The sequence below is a fragment of the Marmota monax genome, unplaced genomic scaffold (assembly GCF_021218885.2).
Source record: "Marmota monax isolate L192 unplaced genomic scaffold, Marmota_monax_Labrador192_F-V1.1 WCK01_AAM20220418_F8-fsc00243, whole genome shotgun sequence".
Classification (NCBI taxonomy): domain Eukaryota; kingdom Metazoa; phylum Chordata; class Mammalia; order Rodentia; family Sciuridae; genus Marmota; species Marmota monax.
In genome coordinates, this window is record NW_026694604.1 from 1,317,515 (window position 1) to 1,333,899 (window position 16,385).

Consider the following 16,385-nt stretch of genomic DNA (forward strand, 5'->3'; position numbering starts at 1 on the left):
CAGCCACACCCTATGTTTTGATTTCTTTAATGTGCAAACCAGTTCAGAAAACTCACCAAAACCCTGGTATAATGAGTTCTATAGAAATTGCTAGGACCGGGAGAGTGTGGGGGTCTGAAAGTCACATGAAGGTTCAAACTTCAGGGTCAGAATATTAATATGCTCTTTGAACAGCTCAGTTTAAACATAGAATATATGAATACACTGGTTTATTTTACTAATAGTATATAAGGAATACAACAGAGTGCATGGACTCTTATGAAAGTTATTTATGCCAAAAATGGGTTTTATCTTGAAGGACCAGCAAGGATAAATACTCGTTAATAGATACAGAGCTGGAAGGGCTGGAACTAGAACCCCAGATTGCAGTTCCCACCGTCTTGCCAGTGTCCAGCAAGGTACCCAGCACTGGATTTCTCCCAGGAGACCTTTATTAAAGCTAGTGAGGGGGCTGGAGTTGTGGCTTAGTGGTAGAGTGCTCGCCTAGCATGTGCAAGGCCCTGGGTTCGATTCTCAGCACCACATAAAAATAAATAAATAAAATAATGGTTCTGTGTCCAACTACAATTAAAAATAAATAATTTTTTTTTTAAAGCTAAAGCCGATAATACTGGGAATAATGAAATAAGACAGTCTTGGATCTCAAGACAGTATTTCGGGATCTCAATTGCAGTATTGTTTGTCTAGTTACAAATTTTTCTTAAAAGATGAGGCAGCTGAGAGAGGGTGTCTGAGAATGTTTCCTAGAGGAAATAAAACTGAGGTGAGGGTGCAGGGACCCATAGGAGGTATCTGATCTGGTTGTGGATCTAGGAAGAGCAAGTTGGAACTTCTTGGAAAGTAAATGAAGAAAGGAGGCAAATATTGGCCCTTTACGGAGAATGTTGCCTGTGGCAGCAGAAGGAGGACTAACACAGTGGTTCTGAGCTATTAAGAATTAAATTAGGGGCTGGATTTTGTGGCTCAGTGGTAGAGCACTTGCCTGTGAGGCACTGGGTTCAAGTCTCAGCACTACATATAAATAAATAAATATGAAATTATATCAACAACTAAAAAAAAAAAAAAGAAAGAAAAGAATTGAGTTAGGGGAGCAGGCACAGTGGCAAATGCCTGTAATCCCAGCTATTCGGGGGCCTGAGGCAGGAGAATTACAAGTTCAAGACCAGCCTCAGAACTTTGTAAGACTCTCGGCAGCTTAGTGTGATTCTGTCTCAAAATTAAAAAATAAAATAAAGGACTGGAAGTGTAGCTCAGTGATAAAGTGCTCCTGGGTTCAATTTTCAGTTTCCCCTCTCAAAAAAAGGAATTAAATTAGGGGGAGGGGAGGGATAGAGGGGATAGTTAATGGATACAGGTATACAGTTGGATAGGAGGATGACTTTTAATCCGGCACAGTAGGGTAACATCTGAGTTGATGAATATGCTAGTTTCCCTGATCTGATGAGTACACATTGTATACATATATTGAAATGTCACATTGTATCCCATATATATGTATAAATTATGTGTAATTAAAGATAAGAAGTATATATTTAATAGAAGAACTAAATTAAACTTCAGAGTCAGGACATGAATAGGCTCTTTGTTCAACTCAGTTAAAACATAGAATATAAGAGTAGATTGGTTTATTTTAGTAATAGTGTGTAAAAGAGTATGACATAGTGAATGGACTATTTCTCTTTCATGAGTTATTTATGCCAGAACAACAGTGAGATCCTTACTGGGTACTGATGGCATCTACCAGAGGAAAAGTAAGCGCAGATAGGTAGTGACAGAACAGCTACCGGGGCCAGGCCCTGTGACTACAACGCTTTTTTGGAGCAAAGGCAAACTTGTTCAGTCATGTTAAGGACACAGGTGCTCAGGCAGAAAGGCCTGGGTTCTGGTCTCAGCATCCTTGCCGCTTGTAGCTGCATGACTTAAAAGAATTACCCAACCTTCCTGAGGTGTATTCCCTTCTCTGAAAAATAGGGATAATAATTCTTATAAGTAATTAGAAATCATATATGCTATGCTGGTAATTTTGTCCATGAGTTAAATGTTAATTTGAATTTCACTTTTTCATTTGAATAATTTAGCTGAATCCTTAAATGATTGAATCACTTTAAAACAAGAAATGTTTTTTACTGTGAAACTGTGTTTGATTTTACCATTGTATGTTCCTTTGTTATAGTTGGTCTGTGTAACATTTTGACTTAGTGGTTAAACTCATATAAATGTTCATCCTTCAACCTTCTCATTCAGTGTTTGATACCTTTTTCTCCTTTAAGATCAGATTAATAATGGTTCCTCTCTGGTCGTGATTATTCTTAAAGCTATCCAGAAAAGCAATGCTTTCCACACCTGGCCATCCCTCAGGATCATGGGGTGGGGGTGGTATTTTCAATCCCTACCTCCAGGCTGGAGCTCCAGGAAGTAAGATTTTTCTAGAACTACCTGGTTGAATTTGATATGCAGCAGGGTTTGAGGATCAAGGTTGATCAGGCATCTGAAGTCATCTAGGCCAAGAGGTGTAGGAGAGTTGGGTCAGTTAGTGACCCCCAGAGAATCTGGAACCATAATAGGTGATAATGAATGAACTCGATTAGATTTAGGACTAATTGGGACAGAAAGGATTTAACTTAGCTTGAGAGGAGAGTTGCTAATATTGTATAGGCTATTAATTAACTTTGTTACATCAAATATTATAAAACCAGGCAAATCGTCACTTTCTTTTTGTTTTGCTCTGTTTTATAGATCGCGAGGACCAGTCGATTCTTTGCACGTAAGTAAATGTTGAATGTTCAAACTTGTTTTGTTTTTTTTGGAAAGTGGAAAATCACTTTTCGTATGTGGGAGGGGGAAGTAGAGCAAGAGTTTGATGTAAACTTTGTAAGTTATTTTAAGACTAAGATTATATAAATTGCTTAAATTTGGTGTTACTGTTTGATTGTCAAACTGGGCTTTTCACACATTTTACAGTGTTGGTCTGTGAAATTTGTATCTTTGTTTTGTATGTTTAAGTGTAGGACTGCTAGACATTTCAACAATTTATTTGTTTTACTCTATTAAGCATTTACAGAGCATGTGCCTTGTGTACTGTGTGCTAAATCTAGAGATGCACAGCTGAATAAAACAATGTCCACAACAGGACATGCTTAGATTTGTACATTAGAAGGGCCACTCTGACTGCAGTCTGGAGGAAGAAGAAACAGAGAGACCACTTAGGAGCCTATTCAGTTATCTAGGCAAGAGATGGTGGTGACTTCAGGTACTGATTGTGAACCCAGACAGAAGCAATTGAATGTAACTGGTGTTAGGTTTAGAAGACAGACTTACTTGGTGATGTACATGCCTGAGAACAAAGAGCAAAGAGAGAAGCAGTTATTGATGAAATTAAGATCTGTCCTGACTGGGAGCAGAGAAGGAAGAACAGATTGGAGTGGAAGATAATGAGTTTGCTTTGGGACATCTTGCACTTGATCACTGTGGCTCTTCTGCAAATGGCTGGCTGTGAGGCTTGGGAATGAGAATGGTCCATGCTAGAAATGCAACTCTGAGGTGTCTACAGCATGGGTGCTAGTGGAAGCCAGGATGGTGAATGCAATTGTCTTAGAAAAAATATGCTGAGAAGCCGGGCACAGTGGCGCATGCCTGTAATCCCAGCAATTTGGGAGGCTGAGGCAGGAGGACGTCAGGTTTCAAAGCCAGTCTCAGCAGCTTGGTGAGGCCCTGACCAATTTAGCAAACAACTTGTCTGTAAATGATAAAAATTTAAAAACGGTTTGGGGATGTGGTTTAGTGCCCCTGGGTTCAATCCCTAGTACCAAAAAAAAAAAAAAAAAAAAAAGAGAGAGAGAGAGAGAGAGAAAACGAAAGAAAGTAAAAACATGCTGAGAGAGAAGGTAGTGTATGGAATCCTAAGGAAAAGCAACATTGAAGAGCCAGGCAGAGAAGGAAGCGCTTCAAAGGCCATCCAACATGGAAGAGGGGAGGTGACCCAGCATCCAGGGAGGGAGGCATTGCATCAAAGGAGTGATCTGATGAAGTGAGGGGTGCAGAAATGTGTGCTGCAGAGAATGGAGTGTGGGGAAGTGGACTGAGTGCATGGGGAAGAGGAAGAAGCCAGATCCAGTTGAGGAATGGAGGGGAGGTGAAAAGGTTGGAAAAGGAAATCAAAAGACCAAGTACAGACCTACTGCTTCCAAACAGTTGGAGAACATGGAGAGTAGTGGTTGAGTAGTGTGAAAGCTCAACAGACGACTGGTACTATTATTGGTGGTGTTTTTAATGAGGTCGAGATGAAATGCAAGTGAGAGGTAGACAGTTGGAGCAGCAGCGTGGGGACAGGAAGGAAGGAGAACCGATGAGCCAAGTGGACTGTGAGAGGCAGAGCTTGGCAAGTTGGCCCTTCTGCAGTGACAGCCATTAAGCTTGAGTCCTAGAGCTGATAAGTAGGGTGGCAGTTGGGAACCAAGAACGTTCTTATCTAGTGGTTTCTCCTTTCTGGGCAGTAGAAAGTGTGCTATCTAACCCGAATGGGAAGAGTGGCAGGGCAGGAGGTTTGAGGAGAATTCATCTGTTTTGTTCTATGAATTTTCTTCTGGCATTGTTAAGCCTCAAGGAGTTTTGTGAATAGGCTTTTTCCAAATGATAGACCATTCTGAAACTTACAGTCGAAACTGTGTGATTCTGTCAGGTGCAGAATGCCTGCAAGATCAACTAATGGGGATGTTGAGGCAGGAGGATCGCACATAGGAGGCCAGCCTAGGCAGTTTAGCAAGACCCTGTTTCAGAATAAAATTTTTAAAAGGGCTGGGGATGTATGTAGCACTGTGGTAGAACTCTCCTGGGTTCAATCCCCAGTGCTGCAAAAAACAAAGCAAAACAAAACCCAACAACAAAAATCAGCATGCTTCACAGGCTCCCCAGCAGTTGGGTTGGGCTCAGCTCGTTGGCCCTGCTATCTGGACCAGGTTCAGCTGGCACACCTGAGACTTGCTCCTGAGCTCACTCCTGTGGCTGTGGGTAGCTGGCTTTTAGCCCAGGTGCCTTGGCTTTTCTTCATTTCCTCTTGATCTCCAGAGTCTAGCCCTGGCTTTTAATGGGGTGGTAGATAATTAATATGTGTTAGTAATTTGGGAGGGTTGGGTTCTAAGAGCAGCAAGAGGGCAAGCTCCAATGTGTAAAGGCTGGTTTCTGCTGTGTCCCATTTGCTGTTGCCCCTTTCCCAAGCCAGACACACGGCCAAGGCCAGATTTGGCAAGGGAAACACTACAAAGTGAGCAGGAGACAGTGGAGGCCTTTGCTGTGGTCCATCTACCATGAGGCTGTGGGAATTGAACCAAATGCAGCCCAACAAAAGGTAGAGGACTCACACCTCTTATAATCTTAGTGACTTGAGAGCTCAGATAACCATTTTTGAGAGGGACTTTGAGGAATGTCTGAAAGCAAGAAATACCTTGGGAATGGCTGCTATTTGACAGATCAGTGAGCACCCATTTACTTCTGTTACCAAAAGTGACCATTGCAAACATGAGCACTTGCAGTTAGATGCTCTATACCATTTTTAGATTGATATTTGTCATCAATTAATAGACATATTTAAGAGGTAAGTCTTAGCACCTGGGTTATGTCTTCTTGGGCACAAAGTAGCTGCCATCAAGTATCATGTTCATTTTCTTTTCTATTCTGGTTTTTTTTTTTTTTTTTTTTTTTGGTACTGGGGATTGAACTCAGGGGCACTTGACCACTGAGTCACATTCCAAGCCCATTTTTTTTTTAATTAATTTATTTTTTATTAGCTATTCACGATACCATTTTTTTTTGTTTTATTTAGAGATAGGGTCTCACTGAGTTGTCTAGCCTCTCGCCAATCATTTTATTATGAATATTTTCAGATATAAAGCAAAGTCGAAAGAATTTTTCAGGGAATACCATTACATGCATTACCAAGATTCCACCATTTTTAACTATACTTGCTTTATTCTCTCTATTGATCTGTTTATCCTTCTGCCTACTCTCACTCCATCTGATTTGTGTTGGGGGAGGACCCCTGGTTTGGGGCCTATAAGTAACTGACAACAGATTAACAAGAGAAGAGACAAGGTTTATTTTACACCTAACATAGTCAGTGATTGCTGAGAGCCATAGCTCGGAATGACGCATGGCATTTTTGCCAGAACGAGTGGTTGAGAGGTGATGCCAGCAAGCCATTGAGATGATGATGGTTATGTTAAGCTGTGTATTCAATTGTATATTAGACCCCTGCTGTCCGCCTGGAGTTCTCCAGGGCATTCCTGGGGAGTTCGTGTAGGTTGGGGAAGTGCCCGGAGGAGGGATTTCCGGTTGGTGTGTGGTGTGTCCCGGGAGAAAGCCGCGTATGTGGCGTTCCATTTGGGGGAGTTCGGAAATAAAGTTTGTTCCTGATTGAGTAGCTCCTGATTTGTGCCCAGCCGGACTGCGGCAAGTGATAAGTAACTTTGGGGGAAATTGCCTGAAAGAAATTGGTCATATTAACAAAAAGAGGAGGGTGGTGGATTCCAGCACTTCAGTGGACATTTGGAGGGGTCTGTGGGACTCTTCGGTGCTAATGAACAGTTGAGTTCATGGTTCAGGTACTAAGGGTCAGACTTGTCCCACTCAGGAAACTCCCTGGAAGGGGATCCAAGGCACTGACACCCCCCCCCCGCCCCCCTTAATGCTTTAGCTTAAATTTAGGCAGCATTTCTTTCTGTGGCTGCTGATTAGATGTTTTCATTGGAAAACATTCAAGGTATTTCAAGTTAAATTGTGCACTTACCCCAAATACTTCAGCATGTACAGTTAGTATTAACTAAGTCCTAGAATTTTCAAGTTTTGAAATAAAGTCTACATATAATTAAAAACCCATCTTTTTTCCCCTCACCTTTTTCATTGATGCATCATAGTTATACATGCCGATGGGATGTGTTGTTATATATTCGTACATGCGCACAATATAATTTGGCCAATTTCACTCCCCAGCACTTTTCCCCTCCCTCCTCACCTCCCACCCCTAGGCTCCTTTCCTCTACTGATCTCCATTTGATTTTCATGAGATTTGTCCCCATCTTCCTTTTCATTTTTTAAAAATTTTTTTAGATGTTAAAAGACTTTTATTTTATCCATTTGTATGAATTTATTAATGCGATGCTGAGAATCCAATCCAGTATCTCACACATGCTAGGCAAGCGCTTTATCACTGAGCCACAATGAAGCCTATCTTGATTACAAAATTTCTGTCCTTCCTAGTAAGCTGCTTTGTAAAGGAACTGAGTTTTGGAACGATAGGAAATATCTATTAGTGTTGTATACCTATAATATATATATACATATATTTAATATATAGAGAAGGTAATATATATGTGGTGTCTTTCAAATCGAGGTTATCTAAAGCAAAAACTACAGGCAAAGGGTACTGTAAATCGAGAATGAATTTGACATTACAAATATCCAGAGAGAATAAAAGCAAGGGCAGGATTTCTTATTGGGAAAATCAGGGTACAGAAGAAATAAAGATCCCAGAATTGACCCTGTATTAATCATCTGCTTCCCTGCTTCTGTACATTGTTGTTCCTTATGTTTTTGTTTTGAATTGCACATCACTTTGAGAAGCTAGTGAAAGCTCTAGAAAACACAAATGCCTTCAGGTTGAAACTCCTGATCTTTTCTACCTTAATGTGCTTCAACAGACACAGGGCACCCCCAACCAGAAGGCTTCCTGTTTTGTTTTTAGGTTAACTTGGCCTCTGTGAAGGCCATTAAGAGCTAAAAGAGCAGGGTATTGGACCCATATCTCTCCCCTAACTGGTCCTGCATAGACCCACGGTGGAACTACCAGCCACTGCAAGGCTGAAACTGCTGCATTGTACATCTTAGTTTGTTGATAGAAATGAGCCCAGATTTCCTTTGCCCTCCTTCCTATTAAGCTTGGCCTATTGCTCTCTTTCCTGAGGGTTCTTCCAATTTTCTTCAAGAGAAGTCTGCTGAGTTTTCTTTTTGGTTCTCTTACCCCTTTGCTTTTGTTCAAACTGTGTTTATTTCCTCTGCTTCCATCTGGGACAGATATTCCATTTCTTTTTTTTTGCACAAATTATATTTTCTGCCAGGTGCAGTGGCACATGCCTCTAATCCCAGCGACTAGGGAGGCTGAGATAGGAGATAGGAGGACAACAAGCTCAAAGCCAGCCTCCACATCTTAGCAAGGCCTTAAGCAACCCAACGAGACCCTGTCTCTAAATTTAAAAAAAAATATTAAAAAAGGGTTGGGGATGTGGCTCAGTGGTTAAGCACCTCTGGATTCAATCTCTAGTACCACCCCCCAAAAAGAATTACGTTTTCTGCCATCTCCTTCATATTAAAACCAGAGGTCTTTTGGGGGGTAAACTTCTGTTTAAGTGTTTACCATCATCGTCATCATTGATCATCAGCGATCATCAGCATAGCTATTCATTTCTTGAGAGCCTTTTGGCCAGGCACGCTGCTAGGCTCTTACATGCATTATCTATTCCATGAAGTGATTGTTTTAATTTATAAACCAAATCTCAAAAAAGCAAAGTAACTTGCCCAAAGCCCTATAGCTAGGGAGTTTGTGCTAGTTAGCTTTTCATTGCTGTAACAAATGCCTAAAGTGAGTCAACTTATAAGGAGGAAAGGTTTATTTTGACTATGGTTTCAGAGACTTTAGCCCAGGGTCACTGGTCTCTGTTGCTTTGGGGCTTGTTGGCTATACAGAATGTTAATGCTGGGAACACATGATGGAGCAAAGCTGCTCGTCTCTTGGCACCAGGAAGAGGCCAGGGTCCTGATATCTCCTTTAAGGGTACACGTCAAATGACCTAACTTCCTTCCACTAGATTCCATTTACTAAAGATTCTCCTACCTCCCAATAGCACCATGGGCTGGTGACCAAGCTCTCAATACACAGGCCTTTAGGAAATAATCAAGATCCAAACTATTACAGAGCAGGAGAAGGATTTGTGTCTAAGTAAGTCAATTTTACTCCATAGGCCACATTTTCAACCACTATACCAAAACTGTAGAAAATGAGTAACTTAAAAATGTGGTAATTCAAATTTTCATGTGCATATAGTACAAGAACATTGAAGCAGACAATAATGGCTACTGTTTTTTGAATGCTAATTATATATTTTGGTTAGACTGTATTTTTTCTCCTTTGTGTTAGGAGCTGTCATTCCCAAATTATGATGGAGAATTTAAGAGTTGTAATCTGCCCTCTTGGAGGGGCTTAGGAGTGGAGTTTGGGAATACACATCTATCGTTGAAGCAGTATTCTCTATAGCAAAGTTATCTTAGATCTGAAATATGGAAAAATGTAGCCAAGTTCATGAGCAGTTGGTGAAGCACAGCTGCATAAGGGTGACATGCCAGGAAAAAATGCTTTGAGGACCCTGTCCAGTGAATGAGCAGGGTGAGCTGGGAAACCACAGAGACAAACTAAACTGAAAAGCAACCATCATAACTGGTTTTGAGACAAGTCATCATCAGGCTAAATGAGAGGCTCATTTCTTTACATAATAAAAAAGGACCTGTTTGAAACCAACCGCCAATATCAAGATTAGCACCAAATGCTAAGTATTTTGAATAAAGTTAACATCGGAACACAGAAAACCCCTCTCATTGCTATTAAGAAGTTACACTTGAATAAAATCCATCTGGGCCTCTGGCATCCATCTGCTCCCTGCTTGATCAGTGTCCCCTGCCACTCTCTGCCTTGATTGTTATATGAAATCCTGGCAGCTGGCCAGCAGGTTTTGGAGTGCACCAAGCTCCTTCCCCAGCGGTTTACCTGCTAGCTCTTGCTCCCGCAGGAGGGGTCTCCCTCACCATGGCTTCTGAAGGCAGCTGTGCCTTCTTCTCTAACTTCCTTCTTTTCAGTGTCTTATTTCCTTCCTAACATTGCTCACATCCTATAATTATCTCATTTGTTTTGCTTGTTTATTTTATGTCTCTTCTAAACTTAAGCTCCACAAGGACGTGGACTTCCTTCACGGCTCTATCCCTAGAACTTAGAAGAATGCCTGGCACACAGAAGTTGATTTGTAAATATTTGTCAAATGGCTCAATGGAAGAACTATTAAATGAATGAGTGAAAAATCATTACCTTATCTACAGACCAGTGGTAACCAGGTAGCATATATATTGACATTAATGACAGGAACAAAAAAAATGTGAAAAAGACACTAGGAATAAATGCATAGGACCCATATTCATTCAGTCAGCAGTATACATCAAGCACCTGCTAAGCTAGATACTGTGATATCAAAGATCAATAAGGCAAACAAGGGCCTTGCTTTTTTTGAACTAAGGAAGATTAAAAAAAAAAATTTAACCTGAAAGACAGGGAGAAGACATTGTTTTCCCTAAAAAAAAAAAAAAAAAAAAGTATGTGTATTGATGCCATTTAACTTGAAATTACACCTATTGTTTTCTATTTGTAGGGCAGAGAGATGGGTCAGGGATAGCAGAACAAAGTTATTTGAGGTTTCTCTAGAAAATAAACCTCAGAAACTACTTCTTTCAAAGAGGAACAGTGCTCTGGCCAATCAAATTTCCTAACTCCTGCATTATAGTACCAGCCTTGTATGGGCCATTATGTATAAGAAATAAGTATACAAGATGAAGATAAGCATGTCATCACTGGAGAATGAATGTCTTCATCAACCGTGTGTATTAGGATATGGGCAAATTATTTGAGGAAAAATTAGATTAAATTATTACCTCAAACCATATTTTTTTCAGATTGCTGAAAGATTTAATTATAAAAATGAAACCATCAAAGTTTTAGAAGAAAATACAGATGGATTTAATAATACAGATGATATAAAAATGAGAGTTTAGAAGAAATAATTTCAAAGCAGGCCTTTTTAAATATCAGTGGCTGGCAGAAACTTTAAAACCTTGTAGATTGGAGTACCTAAGATTCCGAAAACTTCTGGGTGGAGAAACAAAGAAGGGGACTATTTGTAATAAAACAGTAGAGGTGTTCAGTAAAGTTAATATATGAACTATCCTTATAAACCAGTAAGTAGGCTATGCCTAGTATCATCAGTCTAGAAATTAGTAAGGATCAAATCTGTCTACATTTTACAGATTGAATACTGAGGCCCAGAGAAGATTGTTTCCTTACTCATGGTTGTAAAACTGGTCAATAGGATCGCTTTGCCCAGCCCTCCCTTTGGTAGAGATTGAGGTTATCTAAGTGCAGAGAGTCAGGAAGATGTTACAACCAGTAAGTCCTCTGAAAATTTTAAGTCATGGACAGTTGCAGTTTGTTTGTTTGTTTTGTGGTTCTGGGGATCAAGCCCAGGGCCCCCTGCATGCCAGAGCAGCACTTTACCACTGAGCTACACCCTAGCCAAGTTGTGTCTAGTTCAAATAATGCAATTCCAAGTACAGTTTCAAGAATGGTGCCAGGATTTGTTAGAAACAGTAGATTTTCAAGCAGTTGAGGAAATGCTTAGATTATTTATTGGCAATATAACATTTTTGAGTTTCTAGATTTTTTAAAAAAAATTAATCTAGGTATTAAAATTTGTATTATAATCCAAATTGAGACTTTCATTGATTATGACTATAGGTTTGCTTTGATTGTGTCTTGAGGTTAAGTGTTGGAGCAGAGAAGTCATAATTCAGGTGTCCCTCGGTGCCCACAGCACCTTCTGAATTTTCAAGCTTAGTTCTGTGTAGAAATTTAAAAAACAAAAAACTTTTGAAATGTCACCAGCTTTATTTATTTGTAAATATGAATCTCATAAAGTGATGGCATTTGTCCCCATTCACCACAAAATTCATTTTTTTCCTCATTTTGACAACCAATTACATATAGCCTTTGTGCTAACACTTTATAAGGTTATGTGAAAACAAAAAGAAGTTAAGAGAAGCAAATGCAATTATTAACTTGTGAGGCCACAGTCCTTGGGGTCAGAGAACCTGGTGTGCAAGGCCAGCAGCCAGTAGGAAGGTCTTAAGGAGGTCATGTTGGTGCAGAAGAGAGAATTGTCCTTATCTAGTTCAAAGGATGAATCAAGAAGGATTTTAGTGGCTTTGAAGGTCAATGTCAGTAACCAGTGGGCATTCCAAAGTTCCTGTCAGCTCCTTTAAATTAAATCCTCATAATTGAATTGTTTTAGGATTTTGGTTTGCAGTGCTAGATATTTCTGGTGTGGAAGTTGGTTTTTTTTTTGTTTGTTTGTTTGTTTACAAACACTAATAAATTTAAATTTAATTTCTCTGGTGGAAGCTTCTACCCCTAGCAACCAAAAAAAAAAAGAGTAGTGGACATTTTCCTGTGATGTCTTACTGCCACCTACTAAGGAATCTTTATTTGGGTTTATTTGATTATTTATTTGGGTTTATTTAATCTTTTTTAAAAAAATAATTTCCTAACTACTGCCAGTGAAGTTTTGTTTGTTTATTTGTTTCCTGCTTTTTCTTTTCTTTTTTACTAGTTCTTGTTCTGATTCGGTTCAGTGGTAGCAATTGTAATTTTGGAATGCATGGTCAAGCTTTCTTTAAAACAGCTGATGTTAATATTTCTTTCAGGGGTGAATCAGGTGCCGGAAAGACAGAGAATACTAAGAAAGTCATTCAGTACCTTGCTCACGTTGCTTCTTCACATAAGGGAAGAAAGGACCATAATATTCCTGTAAGTTTTAGCTATGTTGTTGTTTTGTAAACCTTAGTTTTTTTCTTTTAAAATTTTAGAAGTGAACCAAGGAAACACATGTACTCTTTGCACTGCTTTGATTGACAGCTCCCTGGTCGCCCTCTATCCAGCAGCCTTTATTTTCCCCAACTCAAGAGGAGCCAGGCAGCATTCAAGGAAATTGTCCCATGAAATGGGTTTTCTTATAGGGCAAATGAATTATGGCTATGGCTTGAAGCCTAATTTCTTGCAAAGATTTGGTGAGAGTGATTAAAAATTGATAAGCAGTGCTTATGAAGATTTCTTATTTTTCATCCAAAAATAAAAAATAAAAATAAAGTCCTCAAATGTTTTTAGCAGTTTGTGAACTTGCAGAGTAGCCTGGTGCTGCTGCCAAAGGTTATGTGAGGGGAGGGGAGATACATGGGAAGAATCAATGCTAGAAAAGATAGAAATGTAGAATATAAATGCTAGTTATCCTTAATATTTTTAGAGATGCAGGAATGGTACTTGATACAGCCTGAGAGAATGCCAGCCAAAGTGGCCTTCATAGTCTTTGGCCTTCATAGTCCTAAGCTTGCACACTAGCTTGGTGCTTTGGATGTGGCTCCTGCTAGGGAAAGACCCAGACTCGCTAACATTTGCTTATCTGTTTGTAATAAACAGCAGGACTCGCCTAAACCAGTGAAACACCAGGCAAGTGCTTTTCTTTGTGCTTCTTAGTCTGAAGTGTTTGCGCTAATTTGTCTTTAGATTGAGTCTCTTCTAGAAACAAATCCCATCCTTAGTTCTGAATCTATTATTTTTTTTAAAAAACACCTAATTTTAAAAAACTTATTGCTTAGAGCCTTCTTCTTTCCTGAGAAGATGCATGCCATTTTGCTTTACATTTGTTTTCCAGATTAATTTTAATATTTATTTGCCCTTTTATCATGACATTGAACTGCATGTTTATGAAGCCTATAAATTTATGGTTTCATCTAGCAAATACTAGCTGGTATTATCTAATACTTCCGAAACTCATGGGAACTTAGCTTTGTGCCACACATTAAATTTTGAAATCGGGGTCCAACTTTAAAAGTTGTACCTTTAGGGTTAATAAATTTCTAATCTGTGAAAGTTTTGTGGCATTGAATAGTTTCTGCCTATATATGTTTTAACCTAAAAACCTCATTGTAATTGATACACAAAATAAGTTAGACTTTTCTTTGTGCTGGGCAATTAGTGGAGGAGTGTAATTCTTCCTAATTATCAGATGCCTTGCCTGCCCTTTAGCTCCACATTCTGACATTGACTAAATTCTGACATTGACCAAACTGTGAACTGAAGCAGGACCTCCATTTCCTGTTTCCTGGGAGGAGGGGAAGGCAGAACCAAGCCAGATCCTTAGATAGAGTGGGACGTCTGGCCTTGGATGTAATCTTTTCCCTAACATGGAAATGGTTTTGGTTTTCTGTCTTCCACAAGTTATGAAGTTAATATAAAGTGAGAAGCAATAATGTTGAGTTGTAGAAATGATTTATTGATATAAAGGAATGCTCATACATACTTTAAGGAACCATCAGAGATACTGAGGTTTTCAGGTATCTTTCTTAAAATTTTTAAGAAATCATCAGACACTGAAGCTGTACTAGATCTATGAAGGCCTGTGATGTTCTCTTGCTCCTTTAACTGCATTTCGGGCCAGGAATATAAATTGGAAGGGTTAGTGAAATAATCATTATCCTATGGGATATTCTTTGCCAGTTAAAGAGGGAAAATCCAGACCAGAAACCAGCTTTTCATTGCGCTTCAGAGGTACATGCTGTATGGCCTCTTAATCTGTACTTAAGAGTGCAGATTAAATAAGTGACATACAGATTTAGGTTTTCTGAATCATCTATGGAGCACAGGAGCCATTATTGTTGACATTTTGTTTCGATGTCATTTTAAACGACAGTGGATCCCTGTGTATGTGAGTAGCATGCCTCCCCCTTGATTTTACTGTGGGCTCAGTCAGCCCTTGGGAAGCAAATTCTCCCCAAGAAGGCAACCGCTGCTTTGGGCCTGGCTTCGCTGCCATAGCTGATATGCATGTTGTGCTGCATGTGTCGCTGTGCACAGAATACCTGAGGCTGCCTTTCCAGAGTTTATTTTGATAGTAGTCTAATCAAGTAGTAGCTGTGGTGATGTTTTTAGAAATACAGCCGGAAGAATACTGGTTCTTAATTCATTTTTCTTCTCCAATCCACCTAAGGAATATGGGACAGTCATTCCCATAGGGGAGAATGTCCTGTCAGGAAATTATTTCTCCCTGCTAGTTGTCCCTGCTCATGACTTGCTCACCCCATTTTGAGAACTACTGCCTTAAAGTAATGTGGAAAGTCTGTACAGTTATCCCTGTTATTTGAGGGGCCTTGGTTCCAGGGCCCCCATCCTACCCCATCAGTTACCAAAATTCTTAGATGCTCAAGTCCCTTATATAAAATAATGTAGTGCAAGCCAATAAAAAAGTGAACAAATGATTTAAAAACAAATAAAAATAAAATAATGTAGCATTTGCATAGAACCTGTGCACAACCTCCCCTATGCTTTAAATCACTTCTAGATTACATATAATATCTAATGCAATGTAAATGCTATTTCAATAGTTGTTACACTGTATAGTTTCGGGAATAATGAGGAAAAAAGTCTGTACATATTCAATAAGGATACGTTGTTTTTCCTGAAAGTTTTCAATCTGCATTTGGTTGAACCTATGGGTATAAAACCCCACAGAAGGCCAACTGTACATTGCAAGGGTTCTGTTTCTTCTGGTTGGTTTTCTTCCACAGGTTTGTGGAACTTTATATACAAAACAGCCATTTGTATACATTTCTAGCATTTTATCACTACACAGTAGTATGAATTGTTAAAACAAAGGGGAAGGGATTTCTGGGTTCCCTGTTTTGTCAGGCATTTATTTATTTATTTATTTACTTACTTACTTACTTGCTCATTCATTTTCAAAACAGTTTTATTGAAATATAATTCACACATCATACACTTCACCCATTTAAAGCATACATTTTAATGTTTTTAGTATGCAATTCAGTTATCATCACAATTAATCTTAGAATGTTTTCATTATCCCAAAAGAAACCCTGTAATGAGTTCACTTCCCATTTCCCCCAGCCCTTGGCAACCCCTAATCTATTTTCTGTCTTTATGAATTTGCACATTCTGGATATTTCATATAAGTAGATCATACAATAGATGGTCCTCTTTTTTTTTTTTTTATCATGGGTGTTGTGTGTGTGTGTGTTGCTAAGGGACTGAACCCAGGGCTTCATACATGCTAGGCAAGCACTCTTCCACTGAGGTGCATCCCAAGCACATAGGAGATCTTTTCCAATTGATTTTTCACTTAACATAATTCAAGGTTCATCCACATTATAGCATGTGTAAGTGCTACCTTCATTTTAAGGCCTAATAATATTCCATTGTAGTCAATATGTCATTTTATTTATGCATTTACCAGTTGATGGACATTGTTTTGCTCTTTTGGACCATTATGGTTAATGCTGTGAATGTTTAGGTCCACACTTTTGTGTGGACATATGTTTTCATTTTCTCTCATGTATCTTCCTAGTGGAATTGCTGGATCTCATGCTGATTTTGACATTTTTAGGAACTGCTGAGCTATTTATTAAAAGACTGTTGGATTTTGCATGTACGCTAGCAACATATGAGAGCTGCC

General features: G+C 39.2%; 1 protein-coding gene across 5 annotated transcripts in view; it reads left to right on the forward strand.

The window, feature by feature from the left end:
* Positions 1–16,385, forward strand: part of Myh10 (myosin heavy chain 10) — a 136,490-nt gene that overhangs the window by 37,205 nt on the left and 82,900 nt on the right. For 3 of the 5 annotated variants that reach the window (XM_058572038.1, XM_058572039.1, XM_058572037.1), the window contains 3 exons: positions 2,737–2,764; positions 12,565–12,667; positions 13,334–13,363. In XM_058572038.1, coding sequence (XP_058428021.1) covers positions 2,737–2,764; positions 12,565–12,667; positions 13,334–13,363 — 161 coding nt within the window. The remainder of the gene's footprint in view (positions 1–2,736; positions 2,765–12,564; positions 12,668–13,333; positions 13,364–16,385) is intronic. The other 2 variants (XM_058572036.1, XM_058572040.1) reach the window with 1 other exon arrangement.